The sequence below is a fragment of the Delphinapterus leucas genome, chromosome 16 (assembly GCF_059928025.1).
Source record: "Delphinapterus leucas isolate spDelLeu-1000000601 "Yukka" chromosome 16, BTC_Dleu_Yukka2, whole genome shotgun sequence".
NCBI classification, from domain to species: domain Eukaryota; kingdom Metazoa; phylum Chordata; class Mammalia; order Artiodactyla; family Monodontidae; genus Delphinapterus; species Delphinapterus leucas.
In genome coordinates, this window is record NC_143144.1 from 86,833,768 (window position 1) to 86,856,625 (window position 22,858).

At 57.0% G+C, this 22,858-nt stretch overlaps 1 protein-coding gene across 1 annotated transcript in view; it reads left to right on the forward strand.

Moving 5' to 3' along the window:
- The window catches only part of KNDC1 (kinase non-catalytic C-lobe domain containing 1), a 58,437-nt gene that overhangs the window by 21,995 nt on the left and 13,584 nt on the right, over positions 1-22,858 (forward strand). The window contains exons 6-16 of the mRNA XM_089898388.1: positions 630-1,312; positions 3,196-3,310; positions 4,142-4,213; positions 4,306-4,367; positions 11,028-11,186; positions 11,746-11,823; positions 12,407-12,500; positions 13,119-13,281; positions 13,351-14,463; positions 15,352-15,452; positions 16,218-16,567. Of these exons, the coding sequence (XP_089754514.1) occupies positions 630-1,312; positions 3,196-3,310; positions 4,142-4,213; positions 4,306-4,367; positions 11,028-11,186; positions 11,746-11,823; positions 12,407-12,500; positions 13,119-13,281; positions 13,351-14,463; positions 15,352-15,452; positions 16,218-16,567 (2,990 nt within the window). The remainder of the gene's footprint in view (positions 1-629; positions 1,313-3,195; positions 3,311-4,141; positions 4,214-4,305; positions 4,368-11,027; positions 11,187-11,745; positions 11,824-12,406; positions 12,501-13,118; positions 13,282-13,350; positions 14,464-15,351; positions 15,453-16,217; positions 16,568-22,858) is intronic.

Sequence of the window (22,858 nt, forward strand, 5' to 3'; positions counted from 1 at the left end):
AGCCTCTGGGGGTGGCAGGGCCCCTCCCCCAGCCAAGCGAGCGGCATTTCCCACCACGTTGGCATTTGTGACACTGCAGCACCAGGCCCGCTGGCAGCTCTAACATCGGGGAGGGCGTTAACACTGAGAGCAGAGGCTCCGCTGAGGGGGCTGCAGGCCACTGGGAGGGGAGGGCGTGTGTCTCTAGAGGGGTTCACACAGACACGTGTGTGGAAGATTGTACGTCAGGACGAGCTGGGGCTGCTGCCAGATTTAATTTATTCCTTTGGGGAGTATCACTTGTGTAACCGTAATAGCAAAACCATGTGCTTTTTGGATGAGCTAATTAGACAGGCCTTAGGAAACCCCTTCGGGAAGCTCACCCTGGATGGGGTGGCGGGGGGACCGAGAGCCTCCGGAGACTCATTACTTAGCCAAGATGGTGTGATTAAGGAAGCAGATGAGGACGCTTCTGGGCCAGTCCTGAGGGAAGGGGTGGGGGGCCTAGGAGGCCCCGTGCTCTCTGTGATGGGTGGGGGTCCAGGGGTCCTGCAGGAGTGGGTGCCTTGGTGGCCGTGAGCGTGGGGATTGCAGGGGAGGTCCATCCTGGCTGTGGCCCTCGGCTGTAATCACGTCTTGCTTTTGCCCAGATGTCAGTGAGATCACCTGGAGGGCGAGACTGGCTCCAAAAAGTGTGGGGCCCAAGAGGCAGCCAGGGGACCGCTCGGCGGACCCAGCGGCCCTGCCTGCCCTGGAGGGCCAGCCCCCGAGCCCCGCCGGAGAAAGCCTGGAGCACCCGGGGACCCCGCCCTCCAAGGCTCTGCTGTCAGCCCCTGCGAAAAACGGAGAAAGCCCGGGCCAGGAGGGGCTGGCCCCCGAGAGGCTGGCCTGCCTCCTCCTGGATGCCCAGCGGCCCCTGGGGGACCCGGACAGAGGCTTCCTGGAGAGGAGCCGCCTGAGGAAGGTGCAGACGCTGCCCCGGCTCCTGCCCTGCAGCCCCGAGGCCGGCGCCCTCTGCCTGTCGCTGACCAGCACGAAAACCCAGCCACGGGCACCAGAATTCTTCCCTCCAGACCCCAGGAAGACCTTTCCGGAGGGGAAAAATGGCCTTACCAGCTCCCAGGCACAGCCCGAATCCAGTCTGTGGCCGGAGCGAGACGCCGAGCTCCGGCGCGTTGGGGACAGGGGGGCGCGTGGCCGGGGCCCCGCGGAGGAAAGCCCCCCGCCCGGTTCCAAGGGCCCTCGCGATGCCGGCAGAGACCCAGGGACTCCCGAGCCTGATGACGGGACTGCGGACAGAGCCGGGGAGCCGGGCGGAGCAGCCCTGGAGCAGGTGGGTGACCGTGGCCCGCGTGGCCCGGGAGGGGCCTGCGTGCACACGCACCGCGCACGCGCTCCCTCCGCAGGCGCGGGCTCTTGAGCACGAAGTAAGTCGCTCCCCTAAGGTGGGTGCCTGTGAGCATCTTGGGACGAAGTCACCTGGGGTTCGGTGTGTCTGTGCAGCAGTGCTGACTCCACCAGCTTCATTCCCACCATGCTTTGCTGACCCAGAGGTCAAAGGGGAGGGCAGACTCTGAGTTACATTTTTATTCATATCCTGATAAGCACCTGAGGGTAATTTACTTGAAAAATATGGTTACTTTAAAATGAAAGCCCATCCTGGAGACCCCAGTGCGTTAACACATGCTCGATGCCCACGTGCTGTCTGCTCAGCCCAAACCATCTCCACTGGCCTCCCCATGTCCACCTACCCGACCACACTCATGTACCCAGAGTGCCCAGGCACCGAAGTGAAAACCTCAGGCCTGAGCCCAGGGCTCTGCTCACCTTCAAATGCCCACCAGCCTCACAGACAGCCACCTCCCGGATGGGTAAACTGAGGCTGGGGGCCGCCATGAGGAGGGTGGGCGGTCGCTGAAGCGCAGACCTGATTGGGAGCCCAGCCATGGTCTTAACCACCAGGCTTCCCTGCCCCGAAGACTCAAGGGATCAGGGCCCACCAGACCTCGGCCCCCAAACAGGTCACAGCCTGTCAGGTGTCAGGGCTGGTCCAGAGTCGGGGACCCAGATCTCCTCTAGAGAGCACGTCCTGGGTGCAAAGCTGGCTGCTCCAACCCCACATGTAGCAGGAGGCTTGGGGGGCCCTGTGCCCCAGAACCTGGGCCCCTGGCCAGGCACAGGCTGGATGAGGCAGGCAGTGAAGTCTCAGGACCGAGGCAGCTACATCCTGGGCAGAGAGGGGGGTCCAGGAGGGGTGAAGACACTGTCTCTGGAACCTTCCTCTGAACATGCACTTCTGTGTCCAAGCGGGCAGTTGTACTCCCAGCTCTTCCCGTGGCCGCAAAGCAGAGAACTCCCTTCCAGCTGAACTCATTCTTCTGACTCTGGGACTTTAATCTGTGGGGGGGCAGTATGAGGGAAGGGGAACCCATAACATAAAGTTTACCATCTTAACCATTTCAAGTGTACAGGGCAGTGGCATTAGGCACATTCACACTGCAATCATGACCATCGTCCATCCCCGGAACGTTGTCATCACCCCAGACTGAAGCTATGTCCGCAGTAAACACTTACCCGCCATCCCTGCCCCGGCCCTGACAACCGCTCATCTACTTTCTGTCTCTACGGGTGTGACTGCTCTCAGTCTTTGATAGAAGAGAAATCATACAATGTTTGTCCCTTTTTGACTAGCTTACCTCACGGACCACAGTGTCCTCAGGCTTCATCTATGTTGTAGCTGTGTCAGAATTCCCTTCCTTTTCAAGGCTGAATAGTATCCATCTTATGGATGGACCATGTAATGCTTATCCATCCATCCACCAATGGCGCTTGGGTTGCTTCCACATGTTAGCTCTCGTGAATCATGCTGATTTGAACATGGGTGTGCAAATACGTCTTCAAGACCCTGCTTTTAAGTGGAATTGCTGGGTCAGATGGTAATTCTACGTCTGATTCTTTGAGGAGCCTCTGTGCTGTTTTCCACGTCATTGCACCGTTTTACGATCCCACCTGCCGTGCACAGGGGCTGGTTTCTCCACGTGCACCCCCAGCACCTGTTGTGCTGACGTGGGGACTCTCCCAGCCCGTCATGCCAGGAGTGCATTGTGTGGGGCAAACCCCACATGTTTGAGGTGGTCCCTGCCCTGTCGTCTTCCTCCATGCATCCCTCTGAGGTGCCCACACACTGAATGTGGCTCCTCCCCCCGCCCCCCTCAGGGCGTCTCCCTGCAGGACCTCCTGTCTAAGCTGGGCCGGCCCTTCAAGGAGTACGAGCTCTGGGCTCTGTCCCACGCATGCCTCAGCACCCTGCGGACGCACGGCCAGCACCCAGGTGACGCCCTCCCATGGGTCCTCGTCCAGCCCGCCGACCCCCAGCACGTCCGGGCCAGGACCCAGGGCCACACGTGGCCTCTGTCGCCCGTGTGGGCTGTGTGGACAGCCTGGGGCTGGGTGGCAGTGTCCATCCTGTGAGCCGGGGGTAGCCTGGGGGTATCTACTCTGGTCTCAGGACCAAGGGGGTCAGAGGGCAGCTTCAAACATGGGCCTCCTCCTGCTGAGGCGGGGCGGAAGCTGTGCGGTGGCCCTGGGCCACACCCTCTCAGCAGGGGCGACGCTGTCCCCAAGGAGACGAAGGTTGGCTGGGGCGGGGGGGGGGGGCTGGTGGTGGTCCTCGGACGTTAGACTCATTTGTGACCCCTGAAGCTCAGCCCTACCAGGCAGAGGGACCAGTCTCCGGCCCCACGGTGGTCCTAGCAGGGCAGGGACGCTGCTCTCTGGCCTCCCTCGGGTCCTGTGAGCCTCAGGCCTGTGGGTACGAAGCGCCGGCACCCAGCCTCCCCCGGGACCCCTCCCAGGGCCGCGCTCGGCGGGTGGGTCACGTCCCTCTGTCCCCCTCCTCTTCCCGCAGCTCCTGTGCCCCAGGGCTGGCTCAGATGGCCCTTCCGTGGCCTGTCGCCCAGGCTTCTGGGAAGGGGAGCCAGCACTTGGCCCCTGTGCTGTGTCCAGCTAGGGCCCCAGCGTCCCCGCACTCCCTGGGTGGCTTGGGAGCCCGTGGGGTGGCTGAGAGAGGGGGCTGCCCCACGACTGTGGCTCTGCCAGCCCTGAGGGGGATCAGGTCCCCCAGTGAGTCTACAGCCGCCCTGACGCTCGCCTTCCCTTGCAGCCTACCTGTGTCTGGACTCCGTGCTGGTGGCCGAGGATGGAACTGTGCTTTTTGGGCCACCTCCCGCCAGCGGTGCGTAAGTGGGCCCCCCCGGGGGGCTGTGCTCTGGTTCCGACAGCCAAGGCTGAAGGAAAGCTCAGTGGGTTTGGGGTTTTCTGTCTCAGGTGCTTACAACTCGTTCTTTCTGGCTCCCGAGGTCGCAGAGCAAAAGCTGACGACTGAAAAGGTACCTGGGCCCTCCCCACCCCTTCCCGTGGCCCCCTGCCTCGCTCCGTGGTGCCCACGCCCTCCGTCCAGAGAGCCTGAGGGGGGAGGGGGTGGGGAGAGGATGGGCCCAGCATCAGGACTCAGCAGGGTCAAGGCGACCCCCCCCAACGCAGCCCCCGCGTCCAGAGCCCGGCTCTGCAGGGGCCTCCCGGAGGGTGACAGGGGTGTCATCTGAGCCTGGACTTCAGCTCCGGGCAGTGCTCACAAGACCCCACAGCTGAACTTTCAGGGATGTTTGCCAGATGCTTGTCAAACACACCTGTTATTAAAAATTCAATTGTACAGACTTAAAATCAAGTAAATTATATTCAGAACCAAGGTAGAACTTCCGCTTTCGGGAACGTGGGGGAGACGTAAGTTCCCTGCCCCCCAACAAAGCACGCCGTTCTGAAAGCTGGCGTGTGAGGACAGAAAGGCCAGGGCCCTGGGCCCCGGGGAGCGACGGTCCTAAGAGTCCCGGGTGTCCTTCCTGCCTCACACGTGGAGGATGAGGAAGCACATCTGGGAAACACCAGCGGACACAGCAGAAGCCCACTGGAAGCCCGCATGCTGGAGCTGGAGCAGCAGGACAAAGGGAGGGCGGCCCGCCCAGGCCAGGTGCTGTCGGAAAAGGCTGAGCATCCAGCCTGTGACGAGGACCCCTGTGCATCAGTGAGACCTGCCCCTCCCGGGGTGGGAGTGTAAGTCAGAGGAGGCCTCAGGAAGAGTTGGGACTTTCACCATCACCCAGTGGTAACGAGGCAACCTCCCCTCAAAAAAAAAAAGAATCGCTAAAAATGAAATACTTAGATGTAAGTCTAACAAAGCATGTACAGGACTCGTATGCTGAAAACTAAAAAAGAGGTAAAGTCCCAACTCAGTAATCTAAGCACCCACCTCAAAAGAAGAGTGAAATAGACCCAAAGCAGAAAGAAGGAAACAGTGAAGCTGAGAGCAGGACTCAGTGAAATGAAAACAGAAAAACAGTAGAGAAAACCAGTGAAATGAAGGGCTGGCTCCTGGAAGAGACGAATAATATTAACAAACTTCTAGCAAAACTGACAAAGCAAAAAGAGAAGGAAGACACAAATTGCCGATGTCAGGAATGACTCAGGGGACATCCCTGCAGACCCTGCAGACATCAAAAGGATAATGGAATACCACAGACAACTCCCCACACATAAAATTCAATGACTTAGATGAAATGGACCAATCTTTAAAAAATATAAACTACAACTCACCCAAGATGAAATAGACCTTTGAATAGCTCCATAACTGTTGAGGAGATTGAATTTGTAATTTTTTTTTTTTTGCGGTACATGGGCCTCTCACTGTTGTGGCCTCTCCCGTTGCGGAGCACAGGCTCCGGACGCGCAGGCTCAGTGGCCATGGCTCACAGGCCCAGCCGCTCCGTGGCATGTGGGATCTTCCCGGACCGGGGCACGAACCCGCGTCCCCTGCATCGGCAGGCAGACTCTCAACCACTGCGTCACCAGGGAAGCCCTGAATTTGTAATTCTTAAACTCTCAAAAATAAACCTCTAGGCCAAGATGTTTTCACTAGGGTGGTATACCAAATGTTTAAAGAAGAATTAATACCAATTCTACACAGTCTTTTCCAGAAAACAGAAGTGAACACTTCCCAATCCATTTGATGAAGCCTAATATTACCCTGATACCAAAACCAGTCAAAGATAGTACAAAAAATATGTATATAGGTCAATATCCCTCATGAATATAAAGGCAAAAATCCTAAACAAAATATATGCAAATAGAATTCACTAAGATATAAAAACAATTATATACCATAAACAAGTGGGGGTTATTCCAGGGACATAAGGCTGGTTCAGTATTTGAAAACCAATCAGTGTAGTCCAACATATTAACCAGCTAAAGAAGAAAAATCCCATGATCACATTCACTGATGCAGAAAAAGCATTTGACAAAATTTAACACCCATCTATTAAAAAAAAAAAAACTCAGAAAAATAGAAGAAACTTCCTCAACTTAATAAAGATCATCTACCAAAAAAACTGTTCAGTTAACATCATACTTAGTGGAAAGACTAAATGCTTTCCCCCTAAGATCAAGAACAAAGCAAGGATGCCCACTCTCACCACCCTATTCAACATTGTACTGGAAGTTCTAGCCACTACAATAAGGCAAGAAAAGCAGGTAAAAAGCATAAAGGCCAGGAAGGAAGAAATAATACTGTTTGCAGACGACATAACTGTCGACATAGAAAATTCCAAGCAATTCCAAAGAATCTCAAAAAAAGCCTCCCAGAACTTAGAATTGAGTTTTGAAAGGTCACAGGATATAAGATAAACATTCAAAAATCAATTGTATTTCTATATACTAGAAATGAACATGTGGACACCAAAATTAAAAACACAGTACATTTACAATCACTCCCCCAAAAATGAAATACTTAGATGTGAATCTAACAAAGCACGTACAGAATTTATATGCTAAAGACCACAAAAGGCTGCTGAAAAAAATATATCAAAGAAAATCTTTGGAATGGAGGGCTAGGCAAAGAGCTTTTAGACTTGACACCAAAAGCACTATCCATAAAGTTTTCCACAAAAGGAAAAATGGATAAATTGAACTTCATCAAAATTTAAAACTGGCCAAGTGGCATTTATTCCATGTATGGATGGCTGGCTCAACAATTGAGAGTCAATGTAATACATCACATGGACTAAAGAAGAAAAATCATAACAATAGATGCTAAGCTTTTGACAAAATTTAGCACCCATTCATAATAAAAACTCTCAGCAAACTAGGAATAGAGGGAAATTTCCTCAACTTGATAAAGAATATCTACAAAAAAGCCAACAGGTAGCATAAGTAATGGTGAGAAACTAGATGCTTTCCCCCTAAGATTGGGAAAAAGGCAAGAATGTCTCCTCTCATCACTCCTATTCAACATCGTACTGCAAGTCCTAGCTAATGCAATAAGACAAGAAAAGAAAAGAAAATGGATGTAGATTGAGAAGGAAGAAATAAGACTGTCTTTGTTTACAGGTGACATGATTGCCTAAGTAGGAAATCCCAAAGAATCAACAGAAACCTCCTGGAACTAATAAGCAGTTGTAGCAAGATTGCAGATAGAAGATTAAAATACAAATGTCAATTGCTCTCCTGTTTACCAGCAATGAACAATTGGAATTTGAAATTAAAAATACAATACCAGGGCTTCCCTGGTGGCGCAGTGGTTAAGAATCCGCCTGCCAATGTAGGGGATATGGGTTCGAGCCCTGGTCCTGGAAGATCCCACATGCAGTGGAGCAACTAAGCCCATGTGCCACAACTACTGAGCCTGCACTCTAGAGCCCGCGAGCCACAACTACTGAGCCCATGTGCTATAACTACTGAAGCCCGCATGCCTAGAGCCTGTGCTCTGCAACAAGAGGAGCCACCGCAATGAGAAGCCCATGCACCACAACGAAGAGTAGCCCCCGCTCACTGCAACTAGAGAAAGCCTGCACACAGCAACGAAGACCCAATGCATCCAAAAATAAATAGATAAATAAATTTTTAAAAATAATAAAAAGTAAAAAAACAAAAAACAATACCAGGGACTTCCCTCCTGGTCCAGTTCTAAAGAATCCGCCTTCCAATGCAGGGGACACAAGTTCGATCCCTGGTCGGGGAACTAAGATCCCATATACCCCGGGGCAACTAATCCCGCACGCCACAACTACTAAGCTCGCACGCCTCAACTAGAGACTGCATGCTGCAAACTACAGAGCCCACGTGCCCTGGAGCCTGTGCGCCACAACTAGAGAGAAAAAACCAGCACACCACAACTAGCAAGAAGCCCACGCACAGAAATGAAAGATCCCGCGTGCCACAACTAAGACCAGACACAGCCATTTAAAAAATGATTAATTATTTTTTTAAAATACCATTTACATTAGCCCCCAAAAAATTCCTTATGTATAAAATTTAAGAAAATGTGTATAAGATTCATATGAGGAAAACTGTAAAATTCTGATGAAAGAAACCGAAAATGATCTAAATAAATGGAGAGATAGTCCATGTTCATGGATTGGAAGACTCAATATTATTAAGATGTCAGTTCTTCCCAATTTGATCTATAGATTCAATGCAATTTCAGTGAAAATCCCAGCAAGTTATTTTGTTGATATCAACGAACTGATTCTTAGGTTTTTATGTAGAGGCAAAAGACCCAGCATAGCCAACACAATATTGAAGGAGAAGAACAAAGTCAGAGGACTGACACTACCCAGTTCTAAAACTTACTGTAAGCCACAGTAATCAAGTGTGGTTTCGGCAAAAGAAAAGACAAAAAATAAATGGAACAAAGTAGCCCAGAAATAAACCCACACAAATACAATTAACTGGTCTTTGACAGAGGAGCAAAGGCAATCGTTGGAGAAAGGACGGTCTGCTCAACAAGTGGTGCTGTAACAACGGGACATCCACAGGCCAAAAAAAACCTTTACACAGACCTTGTTGCACTTTCATAAAAATTAACTCAAAATGGAACATAGGCCTAAAAGTAAATTCAAAGCTATAAAACTTCTAGAAAATAACATAGGAGAAAATCTAGGCAGTGAGTCTTCAGATACCACACCAAAAGCATGATCTATGAAAGAAACCCTCGATGTTAGATTTCATTCAAATTAAATGCTTGATTTTAATGCTGTGCTCTGTAAAAGACACAGCTAAGAGAATGAGAAGACAAGCCACAGATGGGAGAACTATTTGCAAAACACGTATCTGATAAGGGACTTGTATCCCAAATATGCCAAAAGCTCTCAGAAGTGAACAGTAAGAAAACAAATAACCCAATTAAAAAGTGGGCAAAAGATCTGAACAGACACCTCACCAGAGAAGGTATCAGATGGCAAGTAAGCACGTGAAGGTATTCCATTTCATACGGCATTCGGGAAACGCAACTTAAAACCATGAGCTACCACTACACACTTACTAGAAAGGCTAAAGTCCAAAACCCTGACAGTACCAAATGCTAGCGAGGGTGTGGAGTGACAGGAACCCTCATCCACTGCCAAGGGGGATGCAAGATGGTGCAGCCCTTAGGAAGACAGTTTGCTGGTTTCCTACAAAACTAAACATGCAACGATCATACAACCCAGAAATTGCACTCATAAGACATTTTTCCTGGAGAAATGAAACTTATGTTCACACAAAGTCCTGGACACGAATGTCTATGGCAATTTTATTTGCAGTAGCTACAGCCTGGAAACAACTCAGATGTCTTTCAGCGGGTGGCACGTCCACACCGCAGAGCGGCAGCAGCGGTGAGGGGAACGGAGTGTTGACGAGGCGACCACCAGTTGCTGGGGCTGAGAGAGAAAGGCGCCCCGAAAGGCCGCATGTCGTATGACTCCATTTATATGAAATGATGAAATTAAGAAATGGAGAAGAGATGAGTAGTTGCCAGCGGCTAAGTTGGGAGGGGACAGGCCGGATCCTGGTGATGGAAATGTCCTGCATCTCCCGGCGTCCACGCCAGGGAGCAGGTTGTGATACCACACTACAGCCTTGTAAGATGTCACTGCGGTGGGGAGCTGGGTGAAAGGTACATGGGGTCCCGCTGGATTATCTCCTACAACTCTATGTGAATCTACAGTTATCTCAAAGTAAAAAGCTTAATTTTTTTAAAGGTTGATAAATACTCAAAACTAAGAATTTCCTAATGATTTGCTATAGTTGACTGTTATCTGTGCTCCTGGGCAGGAGCCCTATAGGAAGGGGGCTCCCCCATCTCTCCCCCTGCCCGGCTCACTGGCACCACCTTGGCAGCTTGCAGCTGGCCACACGGGAGTCTTCACACCGTGGAAATCAGCAAATGCTGAACTCAGGGCTTGATTCGTTGTTTTGTCAATTGACTAGACTTGACGTAATGGAGGAAACATGAACAACACAATTAAACTGAAAAGTGTGTCAGGTCTGTACAAAAGCTCTGGGAAATACTCCTTTGGGGATTCAGCCACTGTTACCTGACTCAGCACAGATGTCAGCTGTGTCTCTGGTTTCACTTTCTCTTACTTTTCGAGAGAAACGAAGGTATCGGCCACGTGTACATCGGAACCACGTGTTGGTCACAGGTCGGCTGCAGATACAAGAGTAGAGGGTAAAAATCGGGGAAAGCATTCAGGGAGAAGCAATTGACTCTATGGAGCTCACGGAGAAGAGCGTCGCCCTTTTCATTATTATTTTCCAGTGCATGCGACACACCCTTTTCATCAGCAGATTTTAGAATAAACCTCTTTGTGTGCCAAGAGGCCTGGGTTGCTCAGAGAGCCTGTCCTTAGCCATTCAACAGCATAGCACGGTTTCTGGGGGACTCCTGGCCTCGGGCTCCCTGAGGTGCCACCTTTGCCCTCGTGGAGAGAGAGCTGGGAAGGTCCAGCCGGGGCCCCAGGTTGTCCTGGTCACACTGAGACTTAAAGCCCTGTGGGTACTTGTTAACCATGCAGATTCCCAGGCCAGGCCCCCGGGTTCTGGCTCAGGGTCTGCGGTGGGGCCTCCAGGTTCTGCGGAAGCTCCCAGCCCTGGGGGACGGTGCCTGGGTGCGCCCTTGGCGGGGCCCGAGCGGGGGCAGGTCTGCTGAGCCAGCCGGCCGTCTCTCCTCCTCCACCCAGGCGTCTGTGTACTGCGTGGCCGCGATCCTGTGGACAGCAGCCAAGTTCAGCATCCCCCGAGACCACAAACTGGCCCTGCCACGCAGGCTCAAGACGCTCCTCCTGCACATGGCCAGACGCAGCGCCCAGGAGCGGCCGTCCGCGGCTGAGGCCATCGAGGTAACTGTGCCGCGGGGGGGCCCCAGCTCAAGGTCCAGGGCCCGGGACACGGGTTCTTGTTTCTGGGGCAGGTCAGTGCTGTTGGACAGGGAAGGACATGGCTTCATTTGTGGACGGGCGGTGAGGGGTCTCTGCTGCTCAATGCCGGCCTTCCCCCCAGATGGTCCTGTGTCTCCAGTGCATCCACCAGCCGGAGAGTGGCTGGGGATGTCCTGGACCCGAGCGCTGACCCCTGACCCCCTGCAGCGCGTCCCCCACATGCCCGACTTGCCCGCACTCCTCCGAGGGTCCTCCAGGCTGGGTCAGGGGGAGCCCCGTCGTTCCGTGGCTTCCCAGCTCAGGATAGCCAGGAAGGACAGCTAGAGACTCTGAATTTCATCCCAGGCCCCTGAGGCTGGGGTGCATGTGGCTCTAACCAAGAAGGGGTGCCACGGGGTCCTCCTGGAGAGAAGCCCCCGGGCCGCCTGGCTGCCACTGCACACTCCAATGGGCTCCGCTGAGGGAGTGAAGCGGGCCGGTGCCCCAGGCGTGCTGGACGCTGGCCTGTGCTTGCTTTCAGACCTGCAGCGGTTACCTCCTGCACAGAGGTATGGACAGCAGAAAGATCCTAGCCCACCTGAGGGCATCGACCTGCACGGTAAGCTGGGCACCACGGAGACCCCGCAGGCCCTTTATCCTACCCTGGGGCCGCAGAGGTGAGGCTCCTTGCTCTTCCGTGTTTACTGAATAGATGCATGGAGACTCTAGGGCGGAAGGCAGGTCACCCTTCATCCTCCCGACGTGACTTTCCTTGGCTCCTTCACCGCGAATAAGCCCACAGAGCAGCCCCTCCCGCAGGCCCACACCCTGGTCTCTGTTGACCCCTGGCACATGCGGGCGGGGGCGCACCCTGGGGGTCCCGCCGGGGGACACTCAGTGCCTGTCGGCGTCCTGCTGTGCTGACCGGCCGGGGCCCCGTCGGGCAGTGACAGGGTCCCTCGGATGCAGACAGGAGCACACAGCAACTTTGGGGAGTGTGGGTTTTGGCGGTCTTCCCATGCCCCGGAAACCCACCGGAACCCTGCTGCACTGGGCAGCCCCATGCCCCAGGGGCTCCCGCTCCAGAGAAACAGGCCTGCGCGTCAGCACAGGTGGCGGGCTCGCGCCGCGGGGGTCTGCTCTGCACCCCCGGGGCCTTGCGCCCGTCTCAACCGGGAGCTCTCCGTGTCCTTCTGCCCCAGGTTTGCCAGGAGGAAGAGACCATCGGTCTGCAAAACGCCTTCTTGGTGACTGAACTGAGCCCCAGCACAGCAGCTGCGCCCAGGCCCGGCTCAGGTGGGCCCTGGGACCGGCCTGTCTCCACCGCCCCTGCCCTGCAGGCCCCTCGCCCCGCACCGCGCCCCCGCTGCCATCCCCCCAGAGGCTGCCTCCAGGAATCCAGCCCCAAGTGGACGCCACCTCCGGACATGGCCGAGACCGCAGGCAGCGTGCCCGCAGCTGGCCCCCGGCTGCCCTGCTCTGGGCTCCCGCCGGCCCCTCTGGCCCCGGCCTCTCAGGCCTCGCTCGGGTCAGCCCTCCCGTCTCACCAGCAGCCAGAGCAGGCGACTCGCCTCCACCCCCGCAGCCCGCACTGATGACCCAGCTCTTGTCTTGCCCTGTCTGCGCCTCAGTGGCACCTACGAAGACCCTTCCCCACGGGCCCGTCCAAGCTTCCGGTCTGTGGCTGGGTCTTCTGGCCTTTTCCGTCACTCCAGCCCCCCACCGAGCACCGCACCCCCTCCCTGCCTGCTCGGGGCAGCCCTGGACTCCAGGCCCCTCCCTCAGGCCTCTCCCTGGAGTCTCCCTTCCTCCCAGTGCCCCTGAGGCTTCCTGGGCCCTTCAAGTCAGCACCCCACTAAGGCCGGCACCCACTAAGGCCGGCACCCACCCTGCTCACCCCATGTTTGTCTCCAGGCTTCCTGCAGATCAGCAGTGACAGCAGGCTGGTGGCCGTGCAGGGGCCAGTGCCCAGTCAACCCTCCTGCCTCCAAGGGGCCACGTTGCTGCCAGAGGCGTTCGCCTCCCCGGCCACTCACTTCAGGCCCATCGTCCTCGCTGCCAATGCTGGTGTCGCCAGGTGAGTGTCCCCACCCAGGGGCTGCCGGGCTGCCGGGCCCCCTGAACACTCTCTCCTCTCTGCTCGCAGGGACACGCTCGCCCTGACCTCGGGGCCGGCTGAGGGGCCTGAGGAGAGGAGAGGCCGGCTGGACGGGGAGGGTGATGGGAAGCAGGCGCCTGAGGCCCATGGAGCGGCCACGGGCCTGAAGACGCCTGACCGACCAGCACCCGGTTCCCCAGAGCCCCTCAGAGAGTCGGCGCCAAGAGACTCAGCCCAGGGCTGCCCCAGCCCCCCAGCCCCTGCCCCGGCCAGCCCGCTGGAAGGGGCTTCACTGGTGATGCCCAAATCCCCGGCCCCGCCCACGACAACACAGATGCCACCCCCGGAGCGAGGGCCGAAGGAACCCATCCCAACTGCAGCTGCTTGTGGAGGCCTCGAGCCCCGCCTCCCCGGGCCCACCGCAGCCCCCCACAGTCCTTGCCACCCAGCCAAGCCGCCCAGGGGCAGGGCCACCCAGGTCCCAGGCCAGGAGCCCGAGGGCCCCCCGTCAGCCCTGCGGAGCCCCTCGCCGGTCACAGGGAGTCCCGACGGCCCCGGGGGAGCCCCCGTCAGGGAGTGGGATGACCAGGCCCCAGAAGGTCACCCGGAGTGGCCCTACCCAGCAGACCACAAGCCCTGTCCGTCCAGTGCGGATGCCTCGCCCCTCTCACAGGGGACAGCCTGCCCATCGCTGCAGGAGGCCACACGCCTCATTCAGGAAGAGTTTGCCTTTGACGGCTACCTGGACCACGGGCTGGAGGCTCTGATCATGGGTACCACGGGGCCACGGGGACCCAAGGACCAGGGACAGGCCCGGGGGGAGCCGTGTGCTAGGGGAGGTCACCACAGGAGGGTCCCCCATCCTCCCGTCTCTGCACAAAGGGCAGAGCCCCCAGGGGCTGGCCGGCAGAGGAAGCCAGCTGCACCCCGCCCCCCCGCCAGTTCCCGAGGCCAGGGGAACCCAGAAAAGCACTCATACATTTTAACTCACCCCCGTGGTTTTCTTGCGAACTCAGGGGAGTATATTTACGCCTTGAAAGACCTCACCTATGCCACTTTCTGTGGGGCCATATCGGAGAAGTTCTGTGACCTCTACTGGGGGGAGAGGTTGCTGCAGAATCTTTTCAGAGTGGTGAACGGGAGGACGTCACCCTCCGAGAAGTAAGAGCCCCTCCTCGCGGCCTCCCCACCCCCGCTGTGCCCCTGAGGGCCGTCCTCCTGCCCGGCGTCCCACTCATCGCCCTCCCCAGAGCGACCACCTGCTGGGCCCCTCTTTCCTGGCCCGAGGCCCACTCTGCTTCCAAAGCTCTCCCTTCAGGCAAGCGTTCCTCTTGGCAGGAGGGGGGCTTGTGGGGTCACAGGGCGCAGAAGGCACGTCCGCCTCCCTGGGACCAGCTCAGGAGGCAGAGCAACGGAGCCCGGAGGCCGGGTTTGGCTGCGGGGAGGCCCCTGCAGGGACCAGCGTCTGCCCCCCCACTCCCGTCCAGCTCCCCTCCTGGCGGTAGAAGATGAAGTGACAGCTCAGGAGGGAGGGGGGCAGGCACCTTCCCTCTCCTGCCCCTTCCCCCAGCCCTCTTGGGCCCCACCCTTCACAGGATGCGCCCGGGGCGCCTCAGTGCCAGGCCTGGCCCAGCCCCTCCCAAGGGCTGCAGAGGGCCATGTTGCAGGGTGGGCGGGACCTGTGCCTGGAGTGGTCCAGCGCCCTGACGCCCTGACGCCCGAGCTCACGGCAGCCCCGTCCCCGCCCCCTCCTGGTCCCCAGAACCCCATCCAGAGGCGGCGCACACCCTGCTCTCCACCCCAGGCAAGCCCCACATTTTCACATCACTGGGGGAGCCGTCGAAGGACCCCAAGAGGCGGACGCCCAGAAAGTCGTCTGCTAAAGGGCCCGTGTCTGTGACATCTGTGGCCTGTGGCCAGGCCGTCCTGGAGGTCTGGGGGGGGGGGGGCTCGGTCACCAACACCCCCGCTTCGCTCCCAGGGGAAGCCTCTAGTAAGCCTGTGGGAGGGTCCCAGGGGTGCCTGCAGTGTCCTCCGTTCTGATGGCAGCACTTCCGAGGAGGCTGGGCCACAGCCCGAGAGCAGCGGTGGGACCAGCGCTCCGAGCACATGCTCACCGTCCAGCAAAAGGCCTTCACATCTCGGAGCGGGTGAGACAGAGGGCTGTGGGTTGAGACCCTCCACAGCTGGGTCTTCTCCACCCTTGGGGCCAGGTTACCCTGTGTCTCTCCAGGGCCCCAAGGGCAGGGCCCGTCCTCCTCTGGGGGGTCTGTACTGCGAAGGGGGGCATTCTCCCCAGGCCACCAGGTGGGCAGCAAGGGCAAGGGCTGGGGCCAGCAGCATGGTGATGGGGGGCTCTGCATTCTTTCTTGGAAACGTGCCATTTAAAGACCCCGAGGCGTATCTTCCTAGATCCATAGCCAGGACTCCCTGATAACTGAAAACTTTGTAATTTCTCCAAATCTGGTCCGAGTGGGACTTGGCTTTGGGGACCATGTCCTTTAGGTTGTGTGACTACAGTCACACACAGGATGGCAGTGAGAGCCCCCCATACCGTGTGCACGCTCGGGAAACTGGAAAGCAAAATGGAGATGCCCAGAGAACAGCTCATGACCAGCTGGGACCCTTGGTTCCTAGGGGACTCTCTGCTTTGTCTGTTTACGGACAGTTCAAAGTTCCCTCGGGTCTCTGCCACAACTCTGCCCTGCATGGCAGCCCATTTGGGAGGGGACCGAGGGACCCTGACCCTGAGGACCCTTTGCGGCTCCTCTGGAGCGGAGGTGGGGCCACCTGGCCATCCCGAGGGGCCTCCTGCCCCCTGCTAGGGACCTGTCGCCTCTCTGCAATCAGGGTCGGATTCTTCCCCGGGAGCCCACGTTGCCGCGTGTGACCCGCCCCCGCCTTCCTCTGTCCAGGGAAGGAGAAGCCGAGCGTGGACTCAGACGAGCTCTCGCGGAGCAACTTTGAGGTGGGGTTTCGGCCTCAGAAGTCGGTAGCAGCTGGGAGGGAGCAGCCCCAGGCAGGAGAGGCCCGGCAGCAGGTCGGGGGCCTGGCTGGGGGCTCTGAGGCAGTGGCACGGCTAGCCCAGCCCCCGGAGGGCAGCCCGTCCGTGAGCCCAGGCCCAGGCGGCTTGCAGAGCTGCAGCCCCGGCTGGTGCAGCGCCTTCTACGAGGCCGACTGCTTCAGCGCCGACGTGCACTGCTACGCGAAGGAGCTGGCGAGGCAGAAGGCCGCCGGGTGCCCCGCCGCCAATGCCCAGAGCCCGGTGAGTCCTGGGCTCCTGTCCACCGCTGGAAGGGAGGATGCTCGGCCCCAGGGCGCCGTGGGGCGTGAGGACGGGTTCACGCTGGAGCTCCCGGTACCTCGGGTGACAGAAGGGCCCCCGTGTCTCCCAGCCCTGGTGCCCGTCGGTCACCAGCAGCCACCACGCTGGCCTGGGCCCCTGCCTGCGTGCCCCCCGGGGATGTGCTCATCTGCATGCGCCCCCGCCGTCGGGGAAGGAAATGGCTTTTGCCTCTGTTTTGGCTCCTTGGCCACCAGGGGACATGTGGCAGGAGGTTGCCTCACGCTGGCGACCACAGTTGGGTTTGGGCATCAAGGTCAGCCCTCGGGCAGCACCACAAGATGAAAAGCAGCACAGAAGCACCTGGCCCGTGGCGGTCAACTCGGGCCAGGCCCCAGGGGCGTCTCTGGTGGGCAGCGCACTCTGCGTGCCGCCCCGGCTCAGGGGCAGCCTGGGCTCCTCCCGGGTCAGCAGGGCGAGGGGACGCCCTAGGCTGGAGAGTGTCCGGGCCTGGCCAGCCCGTGTGCAGGGCAGCCCCACAGAGTTCTGCACCCAAGGTTGCTGCCCGTGCCGTTGGGGGTCTGCCCCCCAGTGACCAGGAGCCCTGACCTGGGCTGCAGCCCCACTCCTGAGTGGCCAAGAACTCAGGCCTGACCTGGGCTGCATCCTTCCCCCCGTGGCCAGGGGCTCCCACTTGGGCCACAGCCACACGGGGCCCGGGCCCCAGGGTAGCAGACGGGAGGGGGCTGTCAGCGGCCTGGCGCCCACTCCTGCCCCCACCGTCACCACCTGCGGCCTCCGAGCCGTGAGCCCCGGGAGCTGCATCTCCCCTCATCTCAGCACCGTCCGAACCGTCTCGCTTGGTTCCTCAGTCACTCAGTCCCAGGCTGGAAAGAGACCTGCGTGCCTCGGGCCTGGAGCACCGGGCACGGGCCTGTGTGCTTGGGAGTCGTGCTGCGCCCTCCGGGTTTCCTTAAAGCCGGGCCCCGAATGTGCTTGGCGTCGTGCACTGGGGGAGTGGGGGGGCTGCAAGGACTCAGGCCTCCCATGGGGACTGGTGAGGACAGCTGGCACGGCAGACGTCCACCAGACACCCTGGCCCACCAGTGCGGTATCCAGGTTGGGGAAGCCCGATGCCTCTGTGTCAGAGTCCAGAGCTCTGACAAGGAGAGGGTGGCCCCCGGCCCCCTTACCGACCCATGAGCCCCGGTCTCCTTCCTCCCACTTCAGTGCCCTTTCTTTGCTGTGCATTTGTGCACAGTGCAGCTCACTCGGGGTTACTAAGTGTCGTGGTCCCCGTCCCCAGCGGCCTTCCACAGACAGTGCCAGTGTGGCAGGGTGCCACTGCTCCGCCTGCCGTCACAGAGGAGGAGGCGCGGGGGGCAGGGGGGGGCGGTTAAGGGACTCGCAAGGCTGATGAGAGGCCAGAGTGCAGCATCAGCGACGGGGCAGCGCTCACGACAACCCCGAAACAAATGCAGGCCTCGTAACCGAGTATGGAGCAGGTCCTCCCAAAATGGAGCCGCTCTGACACTGAAGGCTCCTGAGGGGCCTGGGGCCTCGGCTGCCATGAAGGGGTCTTAAAATAGAGCTCCTGGTTCTGTCAGCTGAGAGAGCCTGGAAGCAGTGACACCCCAGCAGCAGTGGGTACACCTAGTGCCCGGTTCTTGGTTTCTAATACTGTTCTCAGTCAAAGGAGCCAGGGCTCCTTGGAGAAGTAGCTGATCTTGGGACTGGAACAAAAAAAAAAAAAAAAAAAAAAATGGAGCCGGGAGCATCTCTGGTGCCGGAAAGTAAGGAAATGATCAAGACAATGAAGAGGGTGTGTCAGCCGTCACAGGGGCCACGGCGGGAGCGGCGGGAGCTGTAAAAGCAAGAACACAGCACTGGACTCTGGCTCACAGCGTGGGGCGTCCGTGCATCCACGCGTCCGTGCGTCCACGTGTCCACGCCGATGCGGACGGCCGAATGAAAGAGGGAGACACGGCCCTGTTTACATAGAGGAAATCCCACCTAAAAATTCATACAGGATCCCAAGTGGACCCCAACAGCCAAAATAATCGTGAAAAGGAACGAAGCTGGAGGAGTCACACTTCTGATTTCAAAACTTATTGCAAAGCTACTGTAACCAAAGCAGTGTGGGACAGGCACAGAGACAGACGTATAGACCAGTGAAATAGAATAGAGAGCCCAAGAATAAACTATCACACATATAAGGGTGCCGTGACCATTCGACAAGGAAGGACAGTCTTTTCAATAAATGATGCTGGGAAAGCCGGATAACCCATGCAAAACACCGAACCAGGACCTGCACCTTACACCATATACAAAAATTAACTAAAAACCCAAAGACCCAAACGTGAGAGCTAAAACTCTAAAACTCTTTGAAGAAAACATAAGGGAAAGCTTCATGACGTTGGGTTTAGCAATGCTTTCTTGGATATGATGCCAAAAGCACAGGCAACAAAAGTAAAACACAAATTGGCTTCAAAGTTAAAGCCCTCTGTGCATCAAAGGACTCCATCAACAGAGTGAAAAGGCAGCCTATGGAATGGAAGAAAATACTTGTAAACCATCTATCTGATAAGAGGCTAATATCAAGAATATTTGAAGAACTGATGAACTCAACAATAACAAAACAAACAACTTGATTAAAACACGAGTGAAGGACTTGAATAGATTTGTACAAAGAAAATATACGAATGGCCAAAAAACACATGAAAAGATGCTCAACGCCATTGGTCATCAGGGAAAAGCAAATCAGAACCGCAATGAGCTACCACTTTACACCAATTAGGAAGGCTATTGGGCTTCTCTGGTGGCGCAGTGGTTGAGCATCCGCCTGCCGATGCAGGGGACACGGGTTCGTGCCCCGGTCCGGGAAGATCCCACGTGCCGTGGAGCGGCTGGGCCCGTGAGCCATGGCCGCTGAGCCTGCGCGTCCGGAGCCTGTGCTCTGCAACGGGAGAGGCTACAACAGTGAGAGGCCTGCGTACCGCAAAAAAAAAAAAAAAAAAAAAAAAAAAGGGATGGCTATTAATAAAAGATTTTCTTAAAAAGCACAAAACAACAGCCATCGGTGAGGATTTGGAGAAATCAGAATCTCTGTGCACGTTGGTGGGAATGTAAAATAGTGCAGCCACTGTGGGAAACAGTGTGGCAATGCCTCAAAAAATTTAAACATAGAATTCCCACGTAAGCCCAAAAGAATTGAAAGCAGGGACTCAAATAGGTATTTGTGCACCTCTGTTCATAGCAGCGTTATTCACAACAGCCAAAAGGTGTTAACACCCCAAGTGTGCATGAATGGAAGAATGGATTAGCAATGTGCCGTCCATCCACACCAAGGGTATCGTTCAGCCTTAAAGCAGAAGGAAACTCCAGCGCTTGCTGCAGCATCAACAGACCTCAAGGACATTATTCTAAGGGAAATAAGCCAGTTCAAAAGGACAAGTACTACACGATTCCACTTACAGGAGGTCCCTGGAATAGTCAGAGTCATCCAGGGGCTGGGGAGCTGGTGCTTAATGGGGACAGAGCTTCAGTCTGGGAAGATGAAAAACGTCCGGAGACAGTGGTGGCGATGGCTGCACAACGATGTGAATGAATGTACCTGATGCCACTGAGCTGCACAATGAGGAATGGTTCAAATGGTAAATTTTATGTATATTTTGTCACAATTAAGAAATTTCAAAATAAAAAAATTTTTAATGAGTCGGGAACAAAAAAGTAGGGAGGGGTGAGCACTGGGGACTTGAGGGTGAAACGAACTTGCAGATGTCACTGGAGCTGAATCGAAATAGGGAAGGGACGCTGGGGGTCCCCGATCCCTGGTGGGCTTCCTGTGCCGCCCCCAACTCCGAGCCCAGGTGTCCACAGCGTCCCACCAGAAGCACTGTGGTGTCACCCTGACCTCAGCTGGACCACAAGATGGGACCCCTGCTGACCAGGGCTGGCAAGTGGCAGGGCTGGGAGCCCACATACCCCCGGAGCAGCCACCAGCCCCAGGGAGGACGGGGCCCCTTCAGAGGCAGCTCCACGCAGACTTGCCCACAGCCTCCTCTCGACAGTGCTGAGCAGGGTGGGGGGCTGGTCCCTGTACGGGTCATGTCCTGTGACATCAATAGTTACAGCCTCTGGCATCACAGGTCACAACCTCTGATGTCACAGGTCACGCTCGCTGGCAGCATCACGTCCTTGTGGACCCCTGTGGACAGGCACGACCATCAGCCTGTGTCGTGTTCAGGGCCGTGGAGGGTGGTGCCAGTGGGGCCACTGTGCAGGTGCCTGGTTAGGGCCGAGGGGCCTGTCCTCGATCCCATGCTATCCTGGGGTGGCTGCTCCCTGGAGGGAGACGTGCCCACAGGTGAGCCCCGGGTGCACGTCGATCGTCCTTGAAGGTGGACGCTGAGACCAGCTCAGGTCCCAGATCTGCTGGGCCAGCTTCTGTTCTTACTTGCTCGTGATCCCGTGGTTGGGACAAGGCTCCCAAACTGGGTCCCACCATCACTCTGCGGGCGGCTTACGTGGGGGACAATCTGGAGGGGGTGACGTGGGCTGGGAAACGCCGGAGGGTGTCCAGTGACCATGTTTCTCCCTTTCTCCTGCTCACCTGGGAAGGCGTGTCTCCTGGAACCTGAGTGCATGCAGGTGAGTGCTCTGTGCCCTCCCCTGCATCGCGGGTGGGTTGGGTGACCCCGGCCACAGTTCCACTCTCTTTGAGACCCACTGTGTCTCTTTCAAACAGGGGCCTCAGGAAAACACAAAAGGCATAAAACAGCTAGTGGACATGTTTCACATTTGCTGCCCAAAAAGAGAGTGCGCGTACAACAGGCCAGGCGCTGGGGTGGGCGGGGCAGCTGGAGGGCAAGCGGGTGACTCCTCCCATCACTGACCACACAGCAGCGTCTGTCCACCCAGCACTGCCGTGCGTGTGGGCGCAGCCATGGCCCTGGCCATGATTTTGTGTGTCCAGCACTGTGGGCATCCCCCAGGCCAAGGGAGCCAGTCTGAGCACCCAGCTCGCCTTGTAGCTAACACAGGCTTTGCTCCCAGCGTTTAGGTGGATGGCACTGATGTTGGTTCTTTCCTCTTTCTGTTTCTGACGTCTCGTCTTCCAACTTCCTTCTATTGTTTTGTTTACTTCTTCATATTTGTCCGCCTCAGGGCCACATTAAGTCCAGTAGCCGCTGGGCCCAAGCTGTGCCTCAGATCATCCTCATTTGTTTGTCCAGTGAACTGATGCTCTTTTAATTCTATGAGAACAACCCTTGGTCGGGTTAGGCCGGGAGGAAATACCTAAACCAAACTGATTCTGAGTATTTCATTTAGACCTACCAGTCTGCCTCGGCCTGGGGGCCACGCCTGCCTGTGGGCCTGCTGGGCTGTGGCCATGAGGGTGACACCAGCTAACACCAACCGCCCTGTGAATCTTGGTTCGTGTAGATTTATCCTTAAAATCAGTCAAAACGGTCCTTTTCTGAGAGTCAGTCTGCAGTTCAGTGATGAGAGAAGTGGCCCTGACAGACTTCACGCTTTATAAACCAAGGTGATGGAGGCACTGACAGCAGCCCCCGCTATGCCCACAAGCCCCTGCTGGGGAGTTTTCTCAAGTCAGCATCTGGGCAGCGGCCCGGGTGTGAAGGGCTGGACCTGAGCTGTGCCCTGGAACACAGGCCGGGGTCCCCGCCACCGTCCTCGGGAAGCCAGGGCCACCACGTAGCAGGCATGGGGGAGGGGGTACCGTGCAGACCCGTGGGCCTCGCCGAGACAATGCCGGACAGCAGAGGGTGATGGCACGGGGCCACCTCGCCTACTGCCGAGCCCCGAGGCACGGCCCCTGCCCCCCAGCTGCCCTGGCCTGGAGGCGCCCCCCCACCCCGTGGGGCTGCCTACGACCGTAGTTAAAATACTAGCACGTGGACAAGGACAACCACGTGGACCACCGGTTTTCAGTGAAACCACCAGACAGAAGGGATTCGGGTGTTTAAGTAAAAGTGCCACAGAACTGTTCAGAAATAGACGCTCTCGACAAAGCTAAGTCCATCGCTGTAGGATGATGGGATGCGGGAACCTTGTCTGGACTGCGTGTGATCAGACTCACCAGAATGAATGCCCAGATGCTCGGCTGTCAGGGTAGAGCTTCTCCAAGCACGGCAGACTCAGGACCTGGGGGGGTCACCTTGACCCTTGTGTTAACAGCAAGTGGCCTCCCCAGGGGTCTGAGCGAGCCCCTGGCCTCTGCCCCCAGCCCAGCCCCTCTCTGTGGCCTGT